Raw genomic sequence first — 19,025 nt, 5'->3', positions numbered from 1 at the left:
GTCCTTTGAGTGTTTTGCCACCAGTAGAAGCCCAGGCTGGCTTTAAGCAAAAAGGACAAGCATTGCCGTGCTCAGATCTTATCTCACCTGTCCTATTTGCATTGAAGGCTGGACAAAAGGCAGCAATTTCATAAAGGCAAGGCAGCCTGCAGCCACTGTGGCTCATGTGAAAGAATGAGGAAACTGCAGGGCTCAGCAAAGGCTGTGTTCCCCTTTCCTGCTGATGTACCAAACCTTCCTGCAGGAGCAAATGCTGGTTTCCTGGCTGGTGGATCAGCTGCATTCATTGGAGGAATTCAAGGTAACTCCTTTTCAAACTGCTGGGGAAGAAATCTTGGGGAAGGTGTCTGCATCTCCATTGCTGGAGTCCTCCTGATAGCTGGGAAGATAGCACTGGGCATGGGTGTCTTACTCTTTTTTTGTTTTGTTAGCAATTAATTACATGCAGCATTTTTTTATTCCCCTCCCTGCCGGTGTTCACCAAGATTTGGAGATTTGCCTGCCCAGATGTTTAACTCCCAGCTCTTTACCTCATCCATAGGACCTCAGGCAGTTGGAAATGCAAAATTATTCCCACGTGGGATTCTTTTTTCCACTCTCAACCCTAATATTTCAAAACAGTAATAAACAGACCCCGCAAGTATCTGAAAATACCAGTAAAAAGTGCTTGGGTTTCTGAGTGGGAGGATGCACACTACTCTTTGCTGGATTCACGAGAGTACTCTCTGTGAATCCTTTAGTCACAAGGGGAGAACGAAGAGCTTGAAGTGTGCAGTTACTTTAAGCGCCTATTCAGTTTGAAATTAAGGATCAGAGTGAGCCGAGACCCAGACAGCCATGAGGTGTGTCCCCAGGTGTACCACCAGCTGATGGCCCAGGGCACTTCCAGCTGTGGTCAAAAACTCCTTGTACAGATCCAGCTTGAGAAAGCCAGAAGGAAGCAGAGAGTTTGGGGGACCTGTAGGCATTTTTTTCACCAAGAAGCGAGACCACCCTAAAATTGCTTGGAGAATCGGCAGCTGGTTGGGGCTAGATGTGCATCGGGAATGGTCTCTGCTCCTCCTGGCTTGCGCGGTGTCATGAGTGGGAAGAGCAGATGGGTGGCAAGAGCCAAGGGGTGTCTTTGATCAGCTGCTCACGCACACAAGCGAGATACCCGTTCCCAGGGAACGTCCTGGTGCCACAGTCTCTCTGAGCTCATCGCTGCGCGTATACATGAGGACTTTGGGTTGGTTTTGCTCTTCATTCAGCAAGTGAAGCAGTCTGCCGCTGGAGTTTTTCCCCCTTCCCTCCTCCAATCTGCCGGCTGAACCGCTCATGGGATGTTCCCTAGCCTATGTCAGCGTGAAAACGAGCAAAGACCTACCGCGTAACCTGTTTCAGCTCATTAGCGCTGACGTGGGTGCGGGAAGCAGACGAGCAGTTCAGCTGGCAGGATGGAGGAGCCGCAACCTCTTCGCCTGGCACAGCTGGAGCCGGGGGCAGACAGATGTGCAGAGCCCAGCCCCGCTCTGCATGGCGCTGCAGAGATGCACCGCGAGAGATGACCCCCTGCCCCCAAGAATTTCTTATCTAAGCGGCAGAGATGCACGCCGAGGAGAGGTGACAGTGACAGATGCAGGAAGCAAACCCAGGTCTCTCTGCTCCCTGGCTAGAGGCCTAATCGCTTGCACTCTGCTGCTGCTGCTATTTGTAAAACGTCTCAAGATGCTCGGGTGGAGGGCATTACCGATACGGAAAGAGCTCGCGAATGCTAATGGAGGAGGCTGTTAGTGGGGTGGACTTGCGGTTGACTGCAGCTTGGAAAATGGCCTCAAGGGGAAATGCGCTCAGCATGCATTTGTGAGCTGCGCTTCTAGTTCGTGATTTAATTCGGCTCCTGGAGCGGAGCTGGGTCGCCCACCCTTGCCCGTAGGAGCTGTAGTGAGCTGGTCCGGATCGGGCAGACTGGGCTGGGCGAGCCGCTTCCTTCCCATCCTGCCCGGGCTCCGTTACTCCCAGCTCGAGTTAAACATCTCGACGTATCGTACTGCTGCGCTGCAAACTCCTCCTTTGCTTTACCCATTGCCCTGTGACCAGCCTTCCCGCAGCAGGCAGCAATTTCACTGTGCTGAAGTATCCACTGAGGACTTTATTGATTTTTTTGTTTTGTTTTGTTTTTTTTACTGTCACTTTTAGACCACATTTTCACCCAGCCTTCTCATCCAAAAGTACACCCTAGCAGCATATTTCCCTTTGGTTTTCAGCCGTCGCCCTGTGAAAGGCGGCAGACGCGGAGTGGGAGAGGACGGAGGCAGGTTGCTGGTGAGGCTTTCCAATAACGGGACCGCGCGAAAGGCGAAAGCGGTCCGTGCTCCTGCGTGGTGAGCTTGGCTCTTTGCAACCTGCCGGAGCTGTGATGAGGCAGACAGGGAACAACGCTGCTCTTAAAGATACCCGGTAGGTGGGCTGGGGGTAACGGGTAACTCCTTGAGTGCTTCCAGGCAGCGCCGCACCGGCTGCAGCGTGGCAGCACTTTAGCTGGATGCGGGCAGGACCGGTGCCAGGCATGTCCCGGTCTGCGCAGCATCAACCCACGAGGGCCAAGAGAAACAACGCAGCCCTTCCTAGAAATGCGCTCTGGAGCTTAAAAGATGGACCTAATTGAAAAAATGTATTGAAGTTGTACCAGGGGATAAAAGGGAAAAGCCGGGCTGAGATTAACCTGGAGCTCAGCGAGCCGAGAAGCGCAGCAGCCGCGGCCAGGTCCCTAAGCCAATTCCCAGCCACGGCCTCCCAGCCGCCCACTGAATCCATGCCCGGCAGGGAGGTGGTTTGCTCTGGATGCAGGTCTGGCAGGAGAGCCCGGCACGCTCTGGTTTTGTGCTTCAGGTACGTGCTCGCTTTCCGCTTTGCTTCCTCCCCGACCTGCCGCAGCAGCTCCTGGCTTGCTCGTGAGAGCTGCTGCCACGGCCCGGTGGATTTTCTCCGGGGGTATTTTCTGCCTGCACGGTTCCTGCCGGTTGTTTGGTCTGCCGGTCCTGCCAAGAGCCTGTGCTTGGGGAATGCTGGAGCTGCTCCAGTTTCCCCGGAGCCTGCATCTTCAGCTGCCTCCTCGTGACATCCTCCTCCCTTCCCACGCCTGGCATCCCCTCCGGGTACCGCTCGCCTGCCCTGGATGGCTGCGAGCCTCCCCCGGCGTGGGGTTCCGGGGCTGGGAGTGTTTCTTTTCTCCTCCCAGCACCTCCAGCTTCAGCAAGTCCCATGCGATGGCCCTGCTCCCCCCTTCTAGGGCAATTTCTGAGCCAGGCTGGGACCGGCCCTTTCCCCTGCACGGGTCAGAAAAGACCCGGAGCAGGCAGCCTCCTCGCTCCGTTAGCACGGAACCAGGGTGACGTGTCCCCTGCGTTAGCAGACCCTGGGACGCTGTGACCCAGAAAGCTGCTTCCCCTCCCTCTTTTCTAAAACAAGCCCAGCTGGTGTTTGCAGGAGCAACTCCTTCGAAGGGAGCCGGCAGAAGCAGCCCTCTCCGGGCTCTGCTCCACCAGGATCTCATCCGACGCTTTTCTTGTGGCCGGTGTTTGCAAAATACATCCCCCTCCCTGTGGTTCCTGTGGCATCTGGGAAGCCGTGAGCTCGCCCTGCCCGTCCCCTTCCAGCGAAGTTATGAGGCCGCTCTCCACCCTCGCCCCCTCAGCGGTCCTTCAGCCACCTCCGCCTTCCTCCGCGCCAGGGCAGGATGGGGCCGGTGGGTTGGGGAGTGCTGAGCCTGGGGAAAGGAACAGCCCAGCTGCCGAAGAGCCACGGCCAGAACTGGAAACGGGTCACTGGCCACATCAAAGGACCGCCCAGGATGGTTGCCTGGGCTGGAGGGACGAGCCTTCACCCGGGAGAGATCTCCCACCAAGGAAGGTTTATGAGCCCATCCTCTTCCTCCCCCTGGCCAGCTGGCTCTTGCCGGGGTTTGGCCAGTTGCCCTGACGTGATGCTCGGCTAGTCACAGCCCCAAGCATCGGGAGCTCCTGGGAGGGATGCGGACCAAAGATAAGGCTGCGTGGGGGGGGGGGGTCTCACAGTGCCCCTGGAAACCTGCCCAAGGGTGTCTTTGCTTCCCAGGCTGTGGGGAGGAGAGGAAGGGGTGTGCAATGCTGTGTTTGTTCCTATCGGGTGTCACCACACCAGCTGGAGCAGTGCTGCAGCCCGCAGAGCTAACCACAGTTATTTTAGCAGGCTGATGTTTATGTTTACCTCCCTGCCTCAGCAAGGCATTGCTTTTGGTTGCTCACGGTTTTAGCAACGACTGCTGCTCCAGACCAAGCTGATTCCAGCCCTCTTGGGTCTGGGGCCGTTTGTTCTCACCCAACAGCAGCAAACAGGTAGTTTTGGAGAGAGGCGTCAAAATAGCTAGTGTGGAGGGGGAATTCCTGCCGCTCAGACTGGATTTGTGCTGCAGCATCAGGGCTGCCGATGAGGGCTCCCTGGTCCCGTGGGATGCTGCGTGCACTGAGGTTAGGAGGGGATCTGGAAAGACCAGGCTTGCCAGGCCCTGGCTCAGACCTTGTCCTCTAGCTCTTGGACTTTGCAGCTGAACAGGCAAAAAAAACCCACATGAATCAGTTAATTTGTCTGTTTTTCTGGGGCAAAACTGGAGCCACAGGTTGCAAACGTCTGCCCTGGCCTCTGCGTCCAGGAGCGGTGCCTGCAGCTGGGGCTGCAGCCTTTCCCCTGTGCCGTCTGCCCGGCTCTTGAGCTTGAAGCTTTGCAATAACTCAGCTATTTGATAAATCAGGGGAGCCAGATGGGGAAGGAAATCAGCCCTTTCCATATTTGCGATTTTCACCAAACATGGCAGGACCAGGCCAGCAGAAACAGGAGCAAAACCACGCGTTTCCCCTCCCTGCTCCCCTTTATGCCCATCCCAGCAGGGCTTGGTATCGTGTGTGGGGCTCTGATCTCGCCAGAGACCTCCCAAGCTCCTGGGATCAGTTCACTCCCATCTCCGGGCGAAGTTCAAAGCTTTCCCTTCGTTCCTGCCTGCAGCCACGGGGTGTTTAATGCGCGGCCGGCATTCCCTGCACGCCGGCGCCCTGGATGTGAACCGCTGCTTTTCAGCTCTGTCTGAAAAGGAGCCGTCTTGGGGCCTCGCCTCTTAATTGTGGAGGAGGTGGACATGAAAAAGCCTCTGGCTGCTTTTAATGCAGGCAAAGGCGGCTGCTCTCCTTCGCCCAGGCATCCTGACAGCGGGGTGGTACCCGACCCAGAGCTCTCATCCTGGGGGTGGTGAGAAACCCTCTGCCTGGTGCTGTTCCTGGTTTTGGGCTGGCAGGTCAGACAGGAGCGGGGAAAAACCCTTTCTGGAAGCTGGAGATGGTGAAGATGCTCGCAGAGGCTGGGAGCGTCGCTGCTCTCTAGACATCAGGACCTCAGGGATGCCGAGTCCTGCCAGAGCTGGGTATGGGACCCGCACACCAAACTGGTACTGGCCTTTCTAGGCACTTGGTAGCCCCTCCGACTGCTTGTAGGGATGTTCGGTGGTCCAGGGGCTTCAGCTGCAGGCGAGGGGCACTCCTGCTCTTCCCTCTCCCAGCACCGGGCTGGATTGTGCAGCGGGGTGAGAGTAAAGCGACATTTCCTCATCACCCAAGGGCTTTGCTGGGCTTGGATGGGGCTGGAGGGGGGAATGGATGGGAGGAGCCGGGACTCCACTAACCTGATTAACCAGGTTAGAAACCAACCTTGCAAAAACCCAAACCGCCTCGCTGCAACCTCCTCCCGCCCTCCCAGGGCACGGCTGGTCCTGAGTGGGAACTCCCCACCCAGCCTCGCACCCCCGCTCCCCTCCTGCATCCGAGAGCGGCCAGGCACGGTGTGGAGGTGGGATGCGACGGCGGGCATCGTGCCTCCAGCTCCTAGGACCGGGTAAGTATCATCCCCTCGGAGCACCACGGCCGGCTTCGGCCCCACTCTCCCTCCCCGGCGCGTCCCCAGCCCCGCACGCCGGCTGAGCATCCCCCCCCCGCCCCGCTCCGCCGCAGCACGGCCGCCGCTCTAGTGACGCTCGCGATGAGCGTCTGGGAGTTTTTGGAGCGTGAATTCGTCGGGAATGCAAATGCTTCTTTGGCCTGGTGCCGGCAGAGGAGCAAAGTTGAAGCCCCAGAACCAAACCACCAGAAATCCTCCGCCGCGGCGTGTGCTGAAACGCCGACGGGATGGGGGATTTCTCTACCCAAGCGTCCATCCCGGCGCCGCAAGCAAGTGCTCGTGTTTGGCCGTGGTGGGGATGCAGGGCTAAGAGGCGGTGGGGAGGGGGCTGCTGTGTCCTGCAAGGGCTTGGCCACGGGGGTCCAGTTTCTTAGAGACCCCCCCCCCGCTGCGCCGTGGGGCTGGGTGTCCCCGGCACTTACCCTTCTCCAGCCCTGAGAGGCTGGTGTGGCTTTGCGGTGCGAGCCACCAGCAGGTGCCAAAAACTAGAGAACTTGCATCAAAACAGGTTTCTTGATATTTGGGTAGCCAGCATGATAGCTGCAAAGTGGGGGTCTGGGGAGGGGGGGGGGGGCTCTGCTCGCAGCCCTGGCACGGCTTCCCGACCACAGGGTTGTCATGGCTCGGGGTGCTTGCGGGGACTTGATAAGAAATGCAGAATTAAAACCAGTGATGGCAAGTTCCCACTTCCCCTTGCCAGCTGCTGCCGGCCCACCCCAGAGCTGCTTGGAAAGGTGGAGTAAAGCCATGGTGGAGGTTGGGCAGCGGGAGCAGAGGGTTTGCTTGGCTCTCTGTGGGCCTCGGAGCTTGGAAGAGCCAGAAGGAGTCACTGACCCTCATCCCAATAAGCTTTTCCCAGCAGCTGTGGGCAGGAGGGATGCAGATTTCCCACTATAAGGGATTTTTGCCCAGAACAATTTTCAGCTGATTCAAAAAGCGATGTCCCACGTGGGGGTTCGTCCACCAGAAAGCCCTCAGGGTGTCGGGGATGCCCAGACGGAGCAGGACCACGCGCTCTCCGGCAGCGCATCCCCAGCTGCCACCGGCGGCTCCGGCTCAGCCCCGAGGGAGGCAGCCCCGGGGTGCGATGCTGCAGCCGAGCATCCCTCTATTTCCTGCGCGTGGGCTCGGGGTTTTCTCTGAAAGCACCGGTTGCCTTCGCAAACAACAAACTGATTCCTCCTGCTCGCGACATCTTCACCCAGAAACATTTGCAGCACCGGCCCCAAGAGCAGACAAGCCGGGGTGAGATACCCCCACCTGGCAACAGGCTCCTTCTCCACCCTCCCAAAAAGTTCCTCCCAAAACTCAGCGGCCGAGATTGAGTCACTAAAACACTGTGACATCACCAGCGGTTTTTGCTACCGAGCAGCCGTGCTTCCTGTTATGCCCGGGCGCCTATAGAGATATACGTATATATACGCACACATAGGTGCGCGCTTTTAGCGAGCAATTGAGCGCGCTCTCCTTCCTCCCAGCATCGCTTCCCACAACCCTCGCCTCTCTTTTGCAGCACCAGTGGCGAGGACCAGCGGCGGGGCTGGGGACCTGGGTCCCGCTAAGAGGATGAAAACATGGGGCTCAAGTTATCCTGCCTGAAAGGTAGGTTTGGGTGGGTGTTGGGGTTTCTCCTGCTCTGCGAAGGCATCGGGGGGGTGGTTGTACATGGAGGAGGTTTAGGCATTTCTGCTGTGGGCAGGACTGGTGTGGTTTGGCATCCTGGTGGCATTTAAGCAAGTCCCACGGGTGACCTGTTGTTCGTGCATCACCCCAGAGCCGAAGGGTCCGGTCCCGGGCTTGCTCCTGCACCCTTTGCTCCGGAGCATCCTTAAGCTGATGGCATCCCTCTAGAAATCAGGTGGGGTTTCCTTAGAGGTGGGAAAAAACCAGCATGGATGGGATGCTTGGGGAACGGATGGGATGCTTGGGGAACAGATGGGATGCCCGGGGTTGGCCGGGAGCCGGGGGTACCCCCGGCTCCTGGCCTCCTGGCTGACCCTGAGCATCCTTCATCCTTCATTGCTCTGCTCCCCCCAGGGATATTCCAACCCAGGAATTTCTCCCCAACTTTAATTTTCTTAATGGAGTTAGGCTGGGGATGGCAGCAGTGATGTCTGCAGAGAGAGGAAAGCGGGAGCTTTTAATGCTCCTGGCCTCGCCGCACTGGGTGAGCAGGGCGAAGGCTGGATATTGCATCTCCCATTAGCTCTGCGTCCCGGTGCTGACCCCTGAGCAGCTCATATTAATCATCCTTGGGGTCATTAGGGATGGGAGCTAACGAGCATCCCTCTCTAAGATGCAGAGCTGCTTCTTCCCTGGCTTTTCCCAAGCCCAAACCCTACGTGAGATGCTGGCTGTGACGGGCACAGCTTCGGATGTGTGATCCAAAAATGAGCTCTGCGCCCATGTGCCCACTCCCTGTGTCGGGGATATTGCAGGTGGGGCTGGCGGTGTGGGGTCTGGGGGATTTGGGGGTCCCACAGACCCCCCTCAGCCCAACATAGTGTGACTGAGGAGGGGAAACTGAGGCAGCCAGGGAGTCCCCATCCTGCCCCAAATCCAGGGCAGAGCCCCAAAATATCCCTCCACCCCTCCGACGAGCTTGGAGTCTGCAATAAAATAAAAGACCCACCCCCTCTTCCAGCTCCCTTACGTAAGGCAGGGCTTTATCCTTAATTAAAAAGAGATTAAAAATATCAGTGTCTGTCCCCTCCGGGCATTTTCCTGCTTGGGAAGAGCTGAAACCTCCCTGGCTGCTGCCTGTGCCGCACGGGGCTTTTCTCCTGATTAAAAAAGCAGATTAAAGCGATTTGCTCCCCGGGCAGGCAGCTGGGGGGGTGGGGGGAGGGCTGTGGTATTTGCCTCTATCAGACACCCCAAAATCCAGGGTGGGAAGGAGGTGCGAGGCTGCATCTGGCTGCTGGAGGGGTTGGCTGTGGATTCTCTAGTGGCTTGTAAGGGGTTGAGCTGGACATGGAGGTCCGGAGGAGGGCAGGGAGGAGAGGGATGCTGCAACCCCACGCCTGATCTTCTCCCTTTCCCCCCCCCTCGCTTTGGTCCCCCCCCATTTTTGCAGGCTTGAAGACGTGCGTGAGCAGCGGGAACGGCAACGACAGGACCCCGGCGGCATCCCCAGGCGAGAAGAACCTGCATGTGCCCTCCATCATCGTCACGCCGCCCACGCCCACGGGGACCATGCTGTCCCGCGAGACCCGGCGGGTGGGGGGGCCACCGCCGTGCAGCCAGTGCTGAGCACGGGGACCTGGGGGGGGGAAATCCATCCCCACCGCACCGGGATGGAGACGCAGCCGCCGGGATGCAAACTGGCTGGATCCAGCACCCCGGGAGCTCCCCGGGGACACACGGGTGGGTTTGGACACCGGTGACTGTTTTTTCTCTTTTTTTCCTAAAAGCACCGGGGAGGGGGCGGCATCGCGCGGCATCTCCCCGGTGAATAAAACCCCTGGGGCTCTGCACCCCCCCAGGTTTGGCACCCACCGCCTCCCTCGGGCTGTGTCGGTGGAGCGGTGGGTGGGCTGTCCCCCCCCCCAAAAAAAAACACCCCTGTCACCACCACCCTGAAGCTGACTTCGTGCCGGCGGGTGGTCGAAATTGGGGTACACCCCACCAAGCCCCCACCTCTCTGCCCAGATTGAAGAAACCGGTTGCAAACGGCACCGGAAAAAATGAACTCGGCGTCGCCCGCAAATCGCCCTCGTGGCCCCGCCGGATCGGCCGCATCCCGGGGAAAGGAGCCGGGGGCGATGATGCTTCCCGGGGAGCGGCGGCACCAGGAGCCGGCGGGAGAGGCGGGAGTGTGAAAGCAGATGGAAATTTAATTTTTTAATGACAGCAGCAGATGGCAAAAGACACGCAAGTGGAGTCGCAGCGTGGCGGAGCCATTTATAGAGCGCCCGGCGGAGCTGCGGCACGTGCCGGCGGCACCACGGGGGCTGCTCGGTTAACGGATCGGGGAGGGGGGGGATCCTGCAGCCCCCGGTAGGGGTTGGTCGGGGGGGTCCCCGAGGCTTGGCCCCCCCCATCCCAGCCTAGGGGCACCCACGGGGCAATCCTCACCCCAAGGGTCGGGGTCGCTCCCATGGGTGCCCCGGGGCTGAGCCTGAGGAGGTCGGGGAGGGGGATTGGGGAGACCTGGCATCGTTTTGGGGGGGTCTCTGTTTCCCGCAAGCTGGGCTGCAGCCCCCCCCCCCCCCCCAGATCGCCCAGAGCGGCGGGTACCGGCGGCTTCGGCCGCTCGGCTGGGCTGAACGTGAGCGGGAGGAGGGAGGGATGGAGGGAGGGATGATGCGGTGCGTGGAGAGACGGCGAGAGGAGGGCCGGTTGCTGCTTTGGGCATGGAGGAGTGGATGGGAGATGGCTGGAGGCCTGGATGGATGGGCGGGGGGGGGTGAAGGTGCGGATGGACGGGTGGAAGGGTGGATGGAGGCATGGATGGGTCGCTGGATGGGTGGGTGGATGGATGGATGGATGCGTGGATGAATGGAGGGAGGGATGGAGGCCCGGATGGGTGGGTGGGTGGATGGAAGGAAGGACAAGTGGGTAAATGGGTGGATAGGGGCACGGATGGGTGGGTGGATGGGTGGGCGGGTGGGTGGATGAATGGAGGCATGGATGGATGGACGGACAGACAGGTGGGTAGGTGGATGGATGGGGGCTCGGATGGGTGAGTGGATGGGTGGATGGATGGATGGACAGGTGGGTGGATGGATGGACAGGCGGACAGGTGGGTAGATGGATGGATGGATGGACAGATGGACGGATGGATGGATGGACAGGTGGGTGGATGAATGGATGGATGGACAGATGGACGGATGGACAGGTGGGTGGATGAATGGAGGGATGGACAGATGGATGGACAGATGGATGGACAGCTAGGTGGGTAGATGGATGGACAGATGATGGACAGATGGACAGGTGGGTGGATGGATGGACAGATGGACAGATGGACAGGTGGGTGGATGGATGGACAGATGGACAGATGGACAGGTGGGTGGATGGATGGACAGATGGACAGATGGACAGGTGGGTGGATGGATGGATGGGGGCACAGGCAGGTGGGCAGATGGATGGATGGACAGACGGACCCGTGGGTAGCTGGACGGATGGGGGCACACACAGGGGTGTGCGTGGATGGATGGAGGCAGGGATGGGTCGCTGGACAGGCGGATGATGGTGTGGACGGGTGGGTGGCTGCCCAGGGACAACAACCGGACTGACGGGCGGGCAGACGGACGGACGGACGGACGGACGGCTGCCGCTGCTCCGCGCGCAGGGAGGAGGACGCGCAGGCGGCCCTGGGCAGGGGCAGCGGCCCACTCATCCCTCTGCGCTCCGGGCCGCCCCAGGGTACCCCAGGCTCGGGGCAGACCCGGGGACACCCCCCCCCCCCCCCCCCCACGGCACCCACGGCCGCGGGGACCCCACGCCCGTCCCCGCGGGGCGCTGCTCCTCCCGGCCGCCAGGGGGCGGCAGAAGCCGGGGAGGGCGGGGTTGCTGCCTTCCCCGCGGCGCCCCGGCAACAAGTGTGCTGAGCGCTGATTGGACGAGCGCTTCTCCGGGAGCAGCGGGATTGGTCCCTTCGCGACAGACTCAGACCTCCCCCCGGAGGGCCCGGCCCCGGGGCTGGAGCAGGAGAGCGGCGGGAGTGGGACAGCCAATCAGAAAGGGGTGCGACGCGATAACCAATGGCCGGCCAGCGCCGCCCGCGAGAAACCAATCAGCGTGCTCCGTGCCGCGCCAGACCCCGCCCGCAGGCGGAGACCGCGAAAACGCGCCCGGCGGCGGGAAGCGGGGCGCTGTGGGCGGGGCCTCGGCGCCGCGCAGCCAATAAGCAGGGTAGGCGCGCGGCGGGCCCGATCCCGGTTCCGCTTCCGGTTCGGTCCCGGTGCCGGTCCGGGACCCCCCCCCCTCATCGTCGCCGCCGCCATGGAGCCGGCCGAGGCGGAGTTCTTGGCCGAGAAGGAGCTGGTGACGATCGTGCCCAACTTCAGCCTCGACCGGATTCACCTCATCGGGGTGGGCGGGGCCGGGGGGTGGGGACAGGCCTTGGGGGGTCGGGGGGGGGTCAGGGACGGGGCCGGGGGGGGGCTTAGGCCTTGGGGCAGGGGGGGATTGGGGGACAGGGGTTGAGGTGACTGGGGAGGGGGTTGAGGGGACTGGGGAGGGGGTTGAGGGGACTGGGGGGGGTTGAGAGGACTGGGGAGCGGGTTGAGAGGACTGGGGGGGGGTGAGGGGACTGGGGAGGGGGGTTGAGAGGACTGGGGAGGGGGTTGAGGGGACTGGGGGGGGTTGAGGGGACTGGGGAGGGGGTTGAGAGGACTGGGGAGGGGGTTGAGGGGACTGGGGAGGGGGTTGAGGGGACTGGGGAGGGGGTTGAGAGGACTGGGGAGGGGGTTGAGAGGACTGGGGAGGGGGTTGAGAGGACTGGGGGGGGTTGAGGGGACTGGGGAGGGGGTTGAGGTGACTGGGGAGGGGGTTGAGGTGACTGGGGAGGGGGTTGAGGGGACTGGGGAGGGGGTTGAGGGGACTGGGGAGGGGGGTTGAGAGGACTGGGGAGGGGGTTGAGAGGACTGGGGGGGGTTGAGGGGACTGGGGAGGGGGTTGAGAGGACTTGGGGGGGGGGCTGGGGGGTCTGGGAACAGGGAGAGGGGATGGGGAGGGCATGGAGAAGGAGCCTGGGGTGGCATGCGGATGGTGGGATGAAGGGATTGGGGGGAGAGGTGGGGAGGAGAAGGGGGGAGTAGGTTGGGAGAGGAGGCAGGGCAGGCCCCCCCGGAGGTTTGGGAGGGGGCAGTGCTGTCCCGTGTGTCTGTGTCCCCCCGTCCCCCTTCCATCTCTGGTGCTTTTGCAGTGAGCGGCGCAGCCCCCAGCACTTGAGCCTTGGCTGAGGGCTGGGGTGGGGGCTGACGGGCTGCCCTGGGTGCCGAGCCCCCAGGTCTGGCAGCGGGTGTCAGGATCTGCCGCGCTGGTGGTGCGAGCTGTGCTCCGCTGCTGCCTGCCTCTGAAAGCACGTTGGCTTGAGCCCGGGGGGGCTGCGTTTCCAGGAGAGATGTAATTTCTGGCTATAACTTCTGTGAAATGCTTTGAAATAGAAAATGCACTGGAAACGTTAGTTATTACTTCTCAAGGGAGAGGAGGAAAAGTCTGAGAGTAAGAATTATGGGCAGTGAGAGGAGGAAATTCAGATGCTATTTGACTCAGGCTTTTCAAAATCCCCTGGAAAAAACCTCATGCTCTCTAGAGATGGCTGAGGCCAAATTAGCAGACGAGTTCTGTGGTGTCCGAGCCCTCACTGCTGCCTTACTCTTGCCTTCAATTCGTCTTCCAGGGAGATCTGGGTCCTTTCAATCCTGGCTTGCCAGTGGAAGTGCCTGTCTGGTTGGCCATTAATCTGAAGCAGAGGCAGAAGTGTCGGCTGATTCCTCCAGAATGGATGGACGTTGGTAAGGATGGCAGCTCTGGCCCTGGGCTTCAGTGGGTGCAGCGAAAGCATGAAATTAAAAAAATTCTCAGTTTTCACCATTAATGGGAAGCTTAATTCAACAAACACAAAGTAACTCTGAGAGAAGGATCAAATGTTCCACCACTGGAATTCTTTATATTTACGGGAGATGTAATCTTCCCGGTTAAGCCAGGTATTGAACTTCTGTTCCTCTGGTGAGGAGGAAGGGTTAGATTGAATCCCCAGCTCTGACACCATCAGCAGTGATCGCTGGTCTTTCTGAGCAGCACTTGCATCTCTCGCAAGCCTTGTTCAGAAAGAGCTTTCAGGACCTCAGATGACACTCTGTGAGGAGGGAGACCTTGGAGAGCATATACGTATGTTAATCACTGGTTCATGGTTCATTCACTCCATGAAATCATTTTCCTCGAGGGCATCGGAAATGGGAGGTCGTCTCGCTCTCTAAAAAGTGAGAATCGCGGCACCCTCCCTTTTGTCGTCTCAAGGGAGACTGAGAAAGAGAAGAAGTAAACGCTAATGGAGCTGCAGTAAGAGGGAGACCTGCACCAAGCATTTCTGCTTTATTCACTCAAGGGCACAAACGCTAATTAGCACAAGTGCTTTGTGGGATCACGACAGGCGATCAGTTTTGGGGATGAAGCTGGTGTAGTTCCAGCCTCCTGCCATGGTGCGCTAAGTGCGGCTTCGATGTCCCTGTTGGCATCCTTGTGTGCTTCGTTATAGAAGCCTTTTTCTGCCCGCATGTTGATTCATGCTTGGACATAGAGTTGGTCCTACAGAAATAGCACGTGGGTTTTCGGTTTTCCTGGGGGTAAAAATGTGCCTGGAGCGTTGAAGGTCAGGCAATGACTGACCATTCCTGGTTGTATTTTAGAAAAACTGGAGGAAATCCGGGACCAGGAACGTAAAGAGGACACCTTCACTCCGATGCCCAGTCCCTATTATATGGAACTCACAAAGCTGCTGTTAAACTAGTAAGTAGGAAATGTATTGTAACAGTTTCCGCCCGAGTACATGCTTGCATAGACAATTTTTCAAGCTTTCGTTGGCAGCAACCCCAGAGGGCGGTGGGAAAGTGAGAGTTAATGGAGGTTTATTTCACAGCGTGCCAAGATCTCGTTGCAGCAGTTTTCTCATGGTAACTTCGCATTTCAGTAACTTGGGGATTGCTTGTTCTGTGGCCTGATAATTGGGGCTGTGCCGCTTTATTGAGCGGCAGCTAAGCGTAGAGGCCTTGAGGATCGGCAACACGTTCCATGGCTGCAATCTGTTCAGCAGCCTAAACCCTCCAGGCTTCTTCCTTGGCTCTCCTTCAGGAGGAAAGCTCCTCTTTCCTCAGCCTGAGAAGCAGGAGACCAGGGATATTCTGAGTCTGAACTCCTGCCTGCTGAGGCATTTCACTTGTAAAATGTGCTGGCTGGTATTTTTCTCAGCGCAGGCTCTTCTGACTTTAAGCCCTCGATTACGGTGGGGTGGTCATTTAAGCACTGGCTTTTCCTCTGGAGATGACGCTCTTGGCGTGCGGCTCCTTCCCTCACGCTAGAATAACCCTGACAGCTCTGTCCATGTGAATTGATCTGATCTCTTGAGGTCCTTATGGCAGCGCTGAATTGGCTTAATGGGAGGATGTGGCACAAATCGTACAGTCCTTTCAACTTAATACTCCCTGATAGAGCCACAAGAGCACAGAGCTGGGGCTCTAATCGCAGCCGAGTCCTTTCAATTCCCTGGCTGCCTGTGACTTTGGCCGGGTTATTGGCCCTCTGTGTACCTCGTACCAGCTGGGCAATTAAAGAGCAGAAGGATTCTAGTGAGAACCAGATGCTGCATCAGAGCTGAGCATTCCTGGGTAAATAAACTATCCCAGAAATCCCAGCAGCAGAAGTACCAGGCTGGATTTTAATGTTGAGTTGCAGGTTTTTTCCTCTATAGCAAACTGCTCTGCTTATGCCTCAGAGGGCTGAAGAACTGCCAACATTACTTACGCCGGTGACATAACGTACGAGTCCCTCGCAGCCTGTTCTGATCCTCTCTCTCCTCCTCTAGCGCCTCAGACAACATCCCCAAAGCCGATGAGATTCGAACGCTGGTGAAGGATACCTGGGACACCCGGATAGCCAAGCTGCGGCTGTCTGCGGACAGCTTTGTCAGGCAGCAGGAGGCTCACGCCAAGGTGCGGCGGGGACGCGCAGGGAGAGGTTTGCCAGCTCTGTGCTGGGAGGATTCCAGATGCCGTGCGATTGTGTGGGCTTGTGACTGATGAGAGCTGCTCGTGAAAATGCTGGTTGGGGCATGTTTTTCCTGGGTTGTGGGTACGTCAGTTGGGAACTAAAGCCATATGCTGAAACCTCGCTTTATGGGCTGGTTGCAGCTCCCCGTGCCTTATGGAAATAGTGCTCTCGTTGCTCCTGTGCTTCTCTTGACCGGGGGTGGCAGCTGGGCCGGTCCCTTGGGGTATCACTGAAGGAAAAGCGTGGGCTGCAGAGCTGCTTTCCGAGTTCCTCATCCTCCGCTGCGACAGAGCTGTTTCCCCAGATTCTGTTATTTTCTCTTTTAGCTGGACAACTTAACCTTGATGGAGATCAACACGACCGGGACTTTCCTTACTCAAGCCTTAGATCACATGTACAAGCTCCGGACTAACCTTCAGCCTGGCGAGAGTGCCCACTCTCAGGATTTCTGAGGTACTAGCCAGGCCAACCTTCAAACCTCCCAGGAGAGGGCAGTGGAAGAGAGAGCAGGCTCCGCTCCTCACCCTTGGACCTTCATCTGGCCAGCCTCCATCTCCCTGCACAGATCTCCCAAAACCACCCAAGCCTCGTCTCCCCTCAGCTGCGTTCAACCCCTCCTCGGCAGCAGCTGCGCGCAGGCAGGGGTTCCCCTTCCACGCAGGCAGGGGAGAGAGAGCAGGCAGCCTCATGGCCGGATGGGAATCGCTCCGGAGCTGCCGGCGGCACGGGAGCATCCCCGCACGGTAGCTCCTACGCGTTCCCGCTGTGCAGAGGTGGGCCTCTCGCTTGGGTTCAGAGATCTGCTTGGTGCAGGTGGTGGCTTGCCAGCGCTAGGCTGCTGTCTAATGATGTCAGGCGGATCTCTCCGCCCTGGAGAGTGTGGGTGTACTTCATAGAGGGAACTTCTGAGGGCAGCACAGGCCACACACTGGCTTGAAAGCAATAAATTTCTAGGCGGTGCTTCGCCATGAATTTTCTCAACGCCTTGAAAAGGGGGAAGATGTGCCGGCAATGAGAGGTGTCTGCTACTCTGCTGGGGAGATCAGCTGGGAAGCAGATCCATCTGCTCTTTGGAGAAGGACAAAAGAAAACGGTTTTCCCTCTCCAAAGCCAGGCTGTCTTGTAATATCATACGTCTTGATTTTTATTTTTTTTTTTAAATCTGAAAATGTGTGTATAAAAAAATAATAATAATAAAAAAAATAATTGCAGCTGAGTGAACGGCATCAAATTAGTCCCCGTGTTCCGTCGCACGCTGTGCGTCAAGCATACATGGGTTAAACAATGCTTGGAAAAACCCGCAGCTTTCCTCCTTTGGCTCCGGCCCCGTTTCCCTGCGGCAGACCGACAGGCAAGGGCAGGATCCTCGCTGGCGTGGGGCTGCGTTGATGGCAGATGTAATTATTACGGGCGAGGGGGAAATGCCGGCTTGAACCCAACGGTGGCAAGCCGCGAGCGGTGCCCTTCCCCGAGCATCTGGGCCAGCCTCTGCGCTGCTCCTGCCTGCCATCTGTGCCCTGCCTGCCTCGGCCGCTTCCCCCAGCGCTGCCCGCAGGCAGCTGCGGTCGGCTGCGAGCAAAGGGCTCTGACAAGGTGACGATGGCAGGAGCTGCCCTCGGCGAGGCTGGGGGATGCTCGGAGCAGGGCTGCTTTCCCATCGCCGGTGGGGGAGAAAGAATCCTTTGCCGTCATTGTGGAAGAGTTTATTTTTTTTTTGGATGTTTTCAGAAATTACAGCCATATATTCATAAATACCTAATTACTACATTCAACAAATAATATATTACATTACAATTAATTCAAACAAGTACACTTAGAACATGTTTAGGTTTGTTGGGTTTTTTGTTTTTTTTTCTCTCCTTTTGGGGGGTTTTTTGTTTTGTTTTCTTTCACAGCATCTGAACTGCCCCCAGCGGGCTCTGCCTTGCCTTTCCCTCCTCGCAGCCCTCCCAGGCTCTGGCGCAGCTGCTCGAGCGATTCTGCATGGGGTACGTACAAACAGACATGACCGCTCGCCATGGCCCCGGGGGGAATAATTCTGTGAAATTGGTCCAAAAAACGTGATTGTGGGCTGGTGAGGGGGGAAAGTCTCAGTATAGGAGCTGCTACGAAGCAAGGCTACATCCCAGTCAGGCTCCTGCCCACAGCCTCATCGCGGCACGGTGGCGGTGAGGGATAAATTGCTGATGATTTTCCATCCCTGGCTTCTTCTCCCCCCCCACCCCGCCCCAGCACACGGGAAGGGAAAAAGCGAGTTGAGCAGCAAGCGTATTTTGCCGTGTTAAAATTCATTGTGAAGCCCAGAGTTGGCAGCGGCTAGGCCAGAGGCTGGCGATGCAATTGGGGATTTAAAAAAGATTAAACTAATTTCTGTCACAAGGGCATTTTGCTTTTTAATCTTGCACAGCTTTTTTTTGGTGAAGCCAATGGGAGACCGGGGAGTGGGGGGGGGAGGAGTAGGGGGGGTTAATGCTTTCTTTGCGAGTGCAACAAGGGAATTTAAAGCAGAAAGCAGAGGTCACCTTTTCCCGTAGACATGAGCTTGTCTCGTGGTGAATTTAAAAAATTAATAAATAATTTAAAAATTAAAAAAAAAAAAAAAAAAAGCCTCCCCAGGGAGTTGGGGCACGCGATGATTAGAAAGTGGCTAAAAACGGCACCGTGTGGTGCCAAGCCTGAACCTGCCGCCCCGGCCCGGCGCTGCCGGCAGCGAGCCGCAGGCAGCTCCTGCCCGCCGGCGGGCACAAGGTACGGGCAGGGAGAACTCGACCCGGCTTGTCCCCGTGGTGCCGCCAACCCCGTGCCAAGCTGCGGACCCCGCGGGCAAACCCCGGCTCCCCCTGCCCAAACTGCCTCAGCGCCGCTCTGATTGTCTCGGTATTTTGGGGGGGAATAAGGACACCCCGATGCCACCCGTCCCCTGAACCCTCCAGCCCTCTCGGCGCAATTGCTCTGTATTTTTAATTTGGCAGATGGAGCCCGCGCGAGGCTGAGAAACCACCCAGCACCACGACACCCACAACAACTGCCCAGAGGGACCAGAAAAAGACCCAGAAACCAAAGAAAAAGGGTAAAGAAAAAAAAACCCAAACCACAGGAGGTTGAGGGCAGTGGAAGGGCTCAGCTCTGGGTTCCCGAGGGATTGGCGGTGGGACAGCACCTGCCCCGCTGGAAAAGGGGATTTATTTTTTCCTGTTTTTAAATTCTTTTAAAACACTTCAGTATCTTTTCTGTCCTGACCAGCAGCAGTACAAACACTAAAAGCGAGTTAATCCTTTTGCCAAAAAAGAAAGAAAATAAAAAGGGGGGGGGGGGGGGAAGGAAAAAAAAAGGGAAAAAAAAAGCAGAAA

The 19,025-nt window shown here is 58.0% G+C and overlaps 1 protein-coding gene and 1 long non-coding RNA gene across 5 annotated transcripts; both read left to right on the top strand.

Annotated features, from left to right (window-relative positions):
* The first annotated feature begins 1,179 nt into the window (after positions 1 to 1,179).
* LOC115345487 lies at positions 1,180 to 9,458 on the top strand. 3 transcript variants are annotated; one of them, XR_003924856.2, is made up of 5 exons: positions 1,180 to 2,439; positions 2,567 to 2,871; positions 5,764 to 5,898; positions 7,475 to 7,563; positions 9,038 to 9,458. It is a non-coding gene; the product is annotated as an uncharacterized LOC115345487 (long non-coding RNA). The 3 variants fall into 3 exon arrangements; XR_003924857.2 differs by lacking the exons at positions 1,180 to 2,439; positions 2,567 to 2,871 and adding an exon at positions 2,895 to 5,431; XR_003924855.2 differs by lacking the exons at positions 1,180 to 2,439; positions 2,567 to 2,871 and having other exon boundaries at positions 5,485 to 5,898.
* Positions 9,459 to 11,469: 2,011 nt separating this feature from the next.
* Positions 11,470 to 18,737, top strand: GINS2 (GINS complex subunit 2). 2 transcript variants are annotated; one of them, XR_005933110.1, is made up of 7 exons: positions 11,470 to 11,997; positions 13,310 to 13,424; positions 14,319 to 14,418; positions 15,491 to 15,617; positions 16,002 to 16,128; positions 17,571 to 17,663; positions 18,648 to 18,737. XR_005933110.1 is itself a non-coding variant. In XM_041125662.1 (5 exons), the coding sequence occupies exons 1-5, from the start codon at positions 11,908 to 11,910 to the stop codon at positions 16,125 to 16,127; spliced, it is 558 nt and encodes a 185-aa protein (XP_040981596.1). In that variant the 5' UTR covers positions 11,507 to 11,907; the 3' UTR covers positions 16,128 to 16,863. The 2 variants fall into 2 exon arrangements, 1 of the variants encoding a protein (XP_040981596.1); XM_041125662.1 differs by lacking the exons at positions 17,571 to 17,663; positions 18,648 to 18,737 and having other exon boundaries at positions 11,507 to 11,997; positions 16,002 to 16,863.
* The last annotated feature ends 288 nt before the right edge of the window (positions 18,738 to 19,025 follow it).

This window comes from Aquila chrysaetos, chromosome 9, assembly GCF_900496995.4.
Source record: "Aquila chrysaetos chrysaetos chromosome 9, bAquChr1.4, whole genome shotgun sequence".
In the NCBI taxonomy this organism is placed as follows: domain Eukaryota; kingdom Metazoa; phylum Chordata; class Aves; order Accipitriformes; family Accipitridae; genus Aquila; species Aquila chrysaetos.
This window is presented reverse-complemented; position numbering and strand designations above follow the sequence as displayed.

Bases quoted from the DNA above. Each gene is read 5' to 3' on its own strand.
- GINS2 (XM_041125662.1), top strand. From the start codon at position 11,908: ATGGAGCCGGCCGAGGCGGAGTTCTTGGCCGAGAAGGAGCTGGTGACG. The intron at 14,419-15,490 runs GTAAGTAGGAAA...CTCCTCCTCTAG, and splicing joins ACAAAGCTGCTGTTAAACTA to CGCCTCAGACAACATCCCCA. The intron at 15,618-16,001 runs GTGCGGCGGGGA...TTTCTCTTTTAG, and splicing joins AGCAGGAGGCTCACGCCAAG to CTGGACAACTTAACCTTGAT.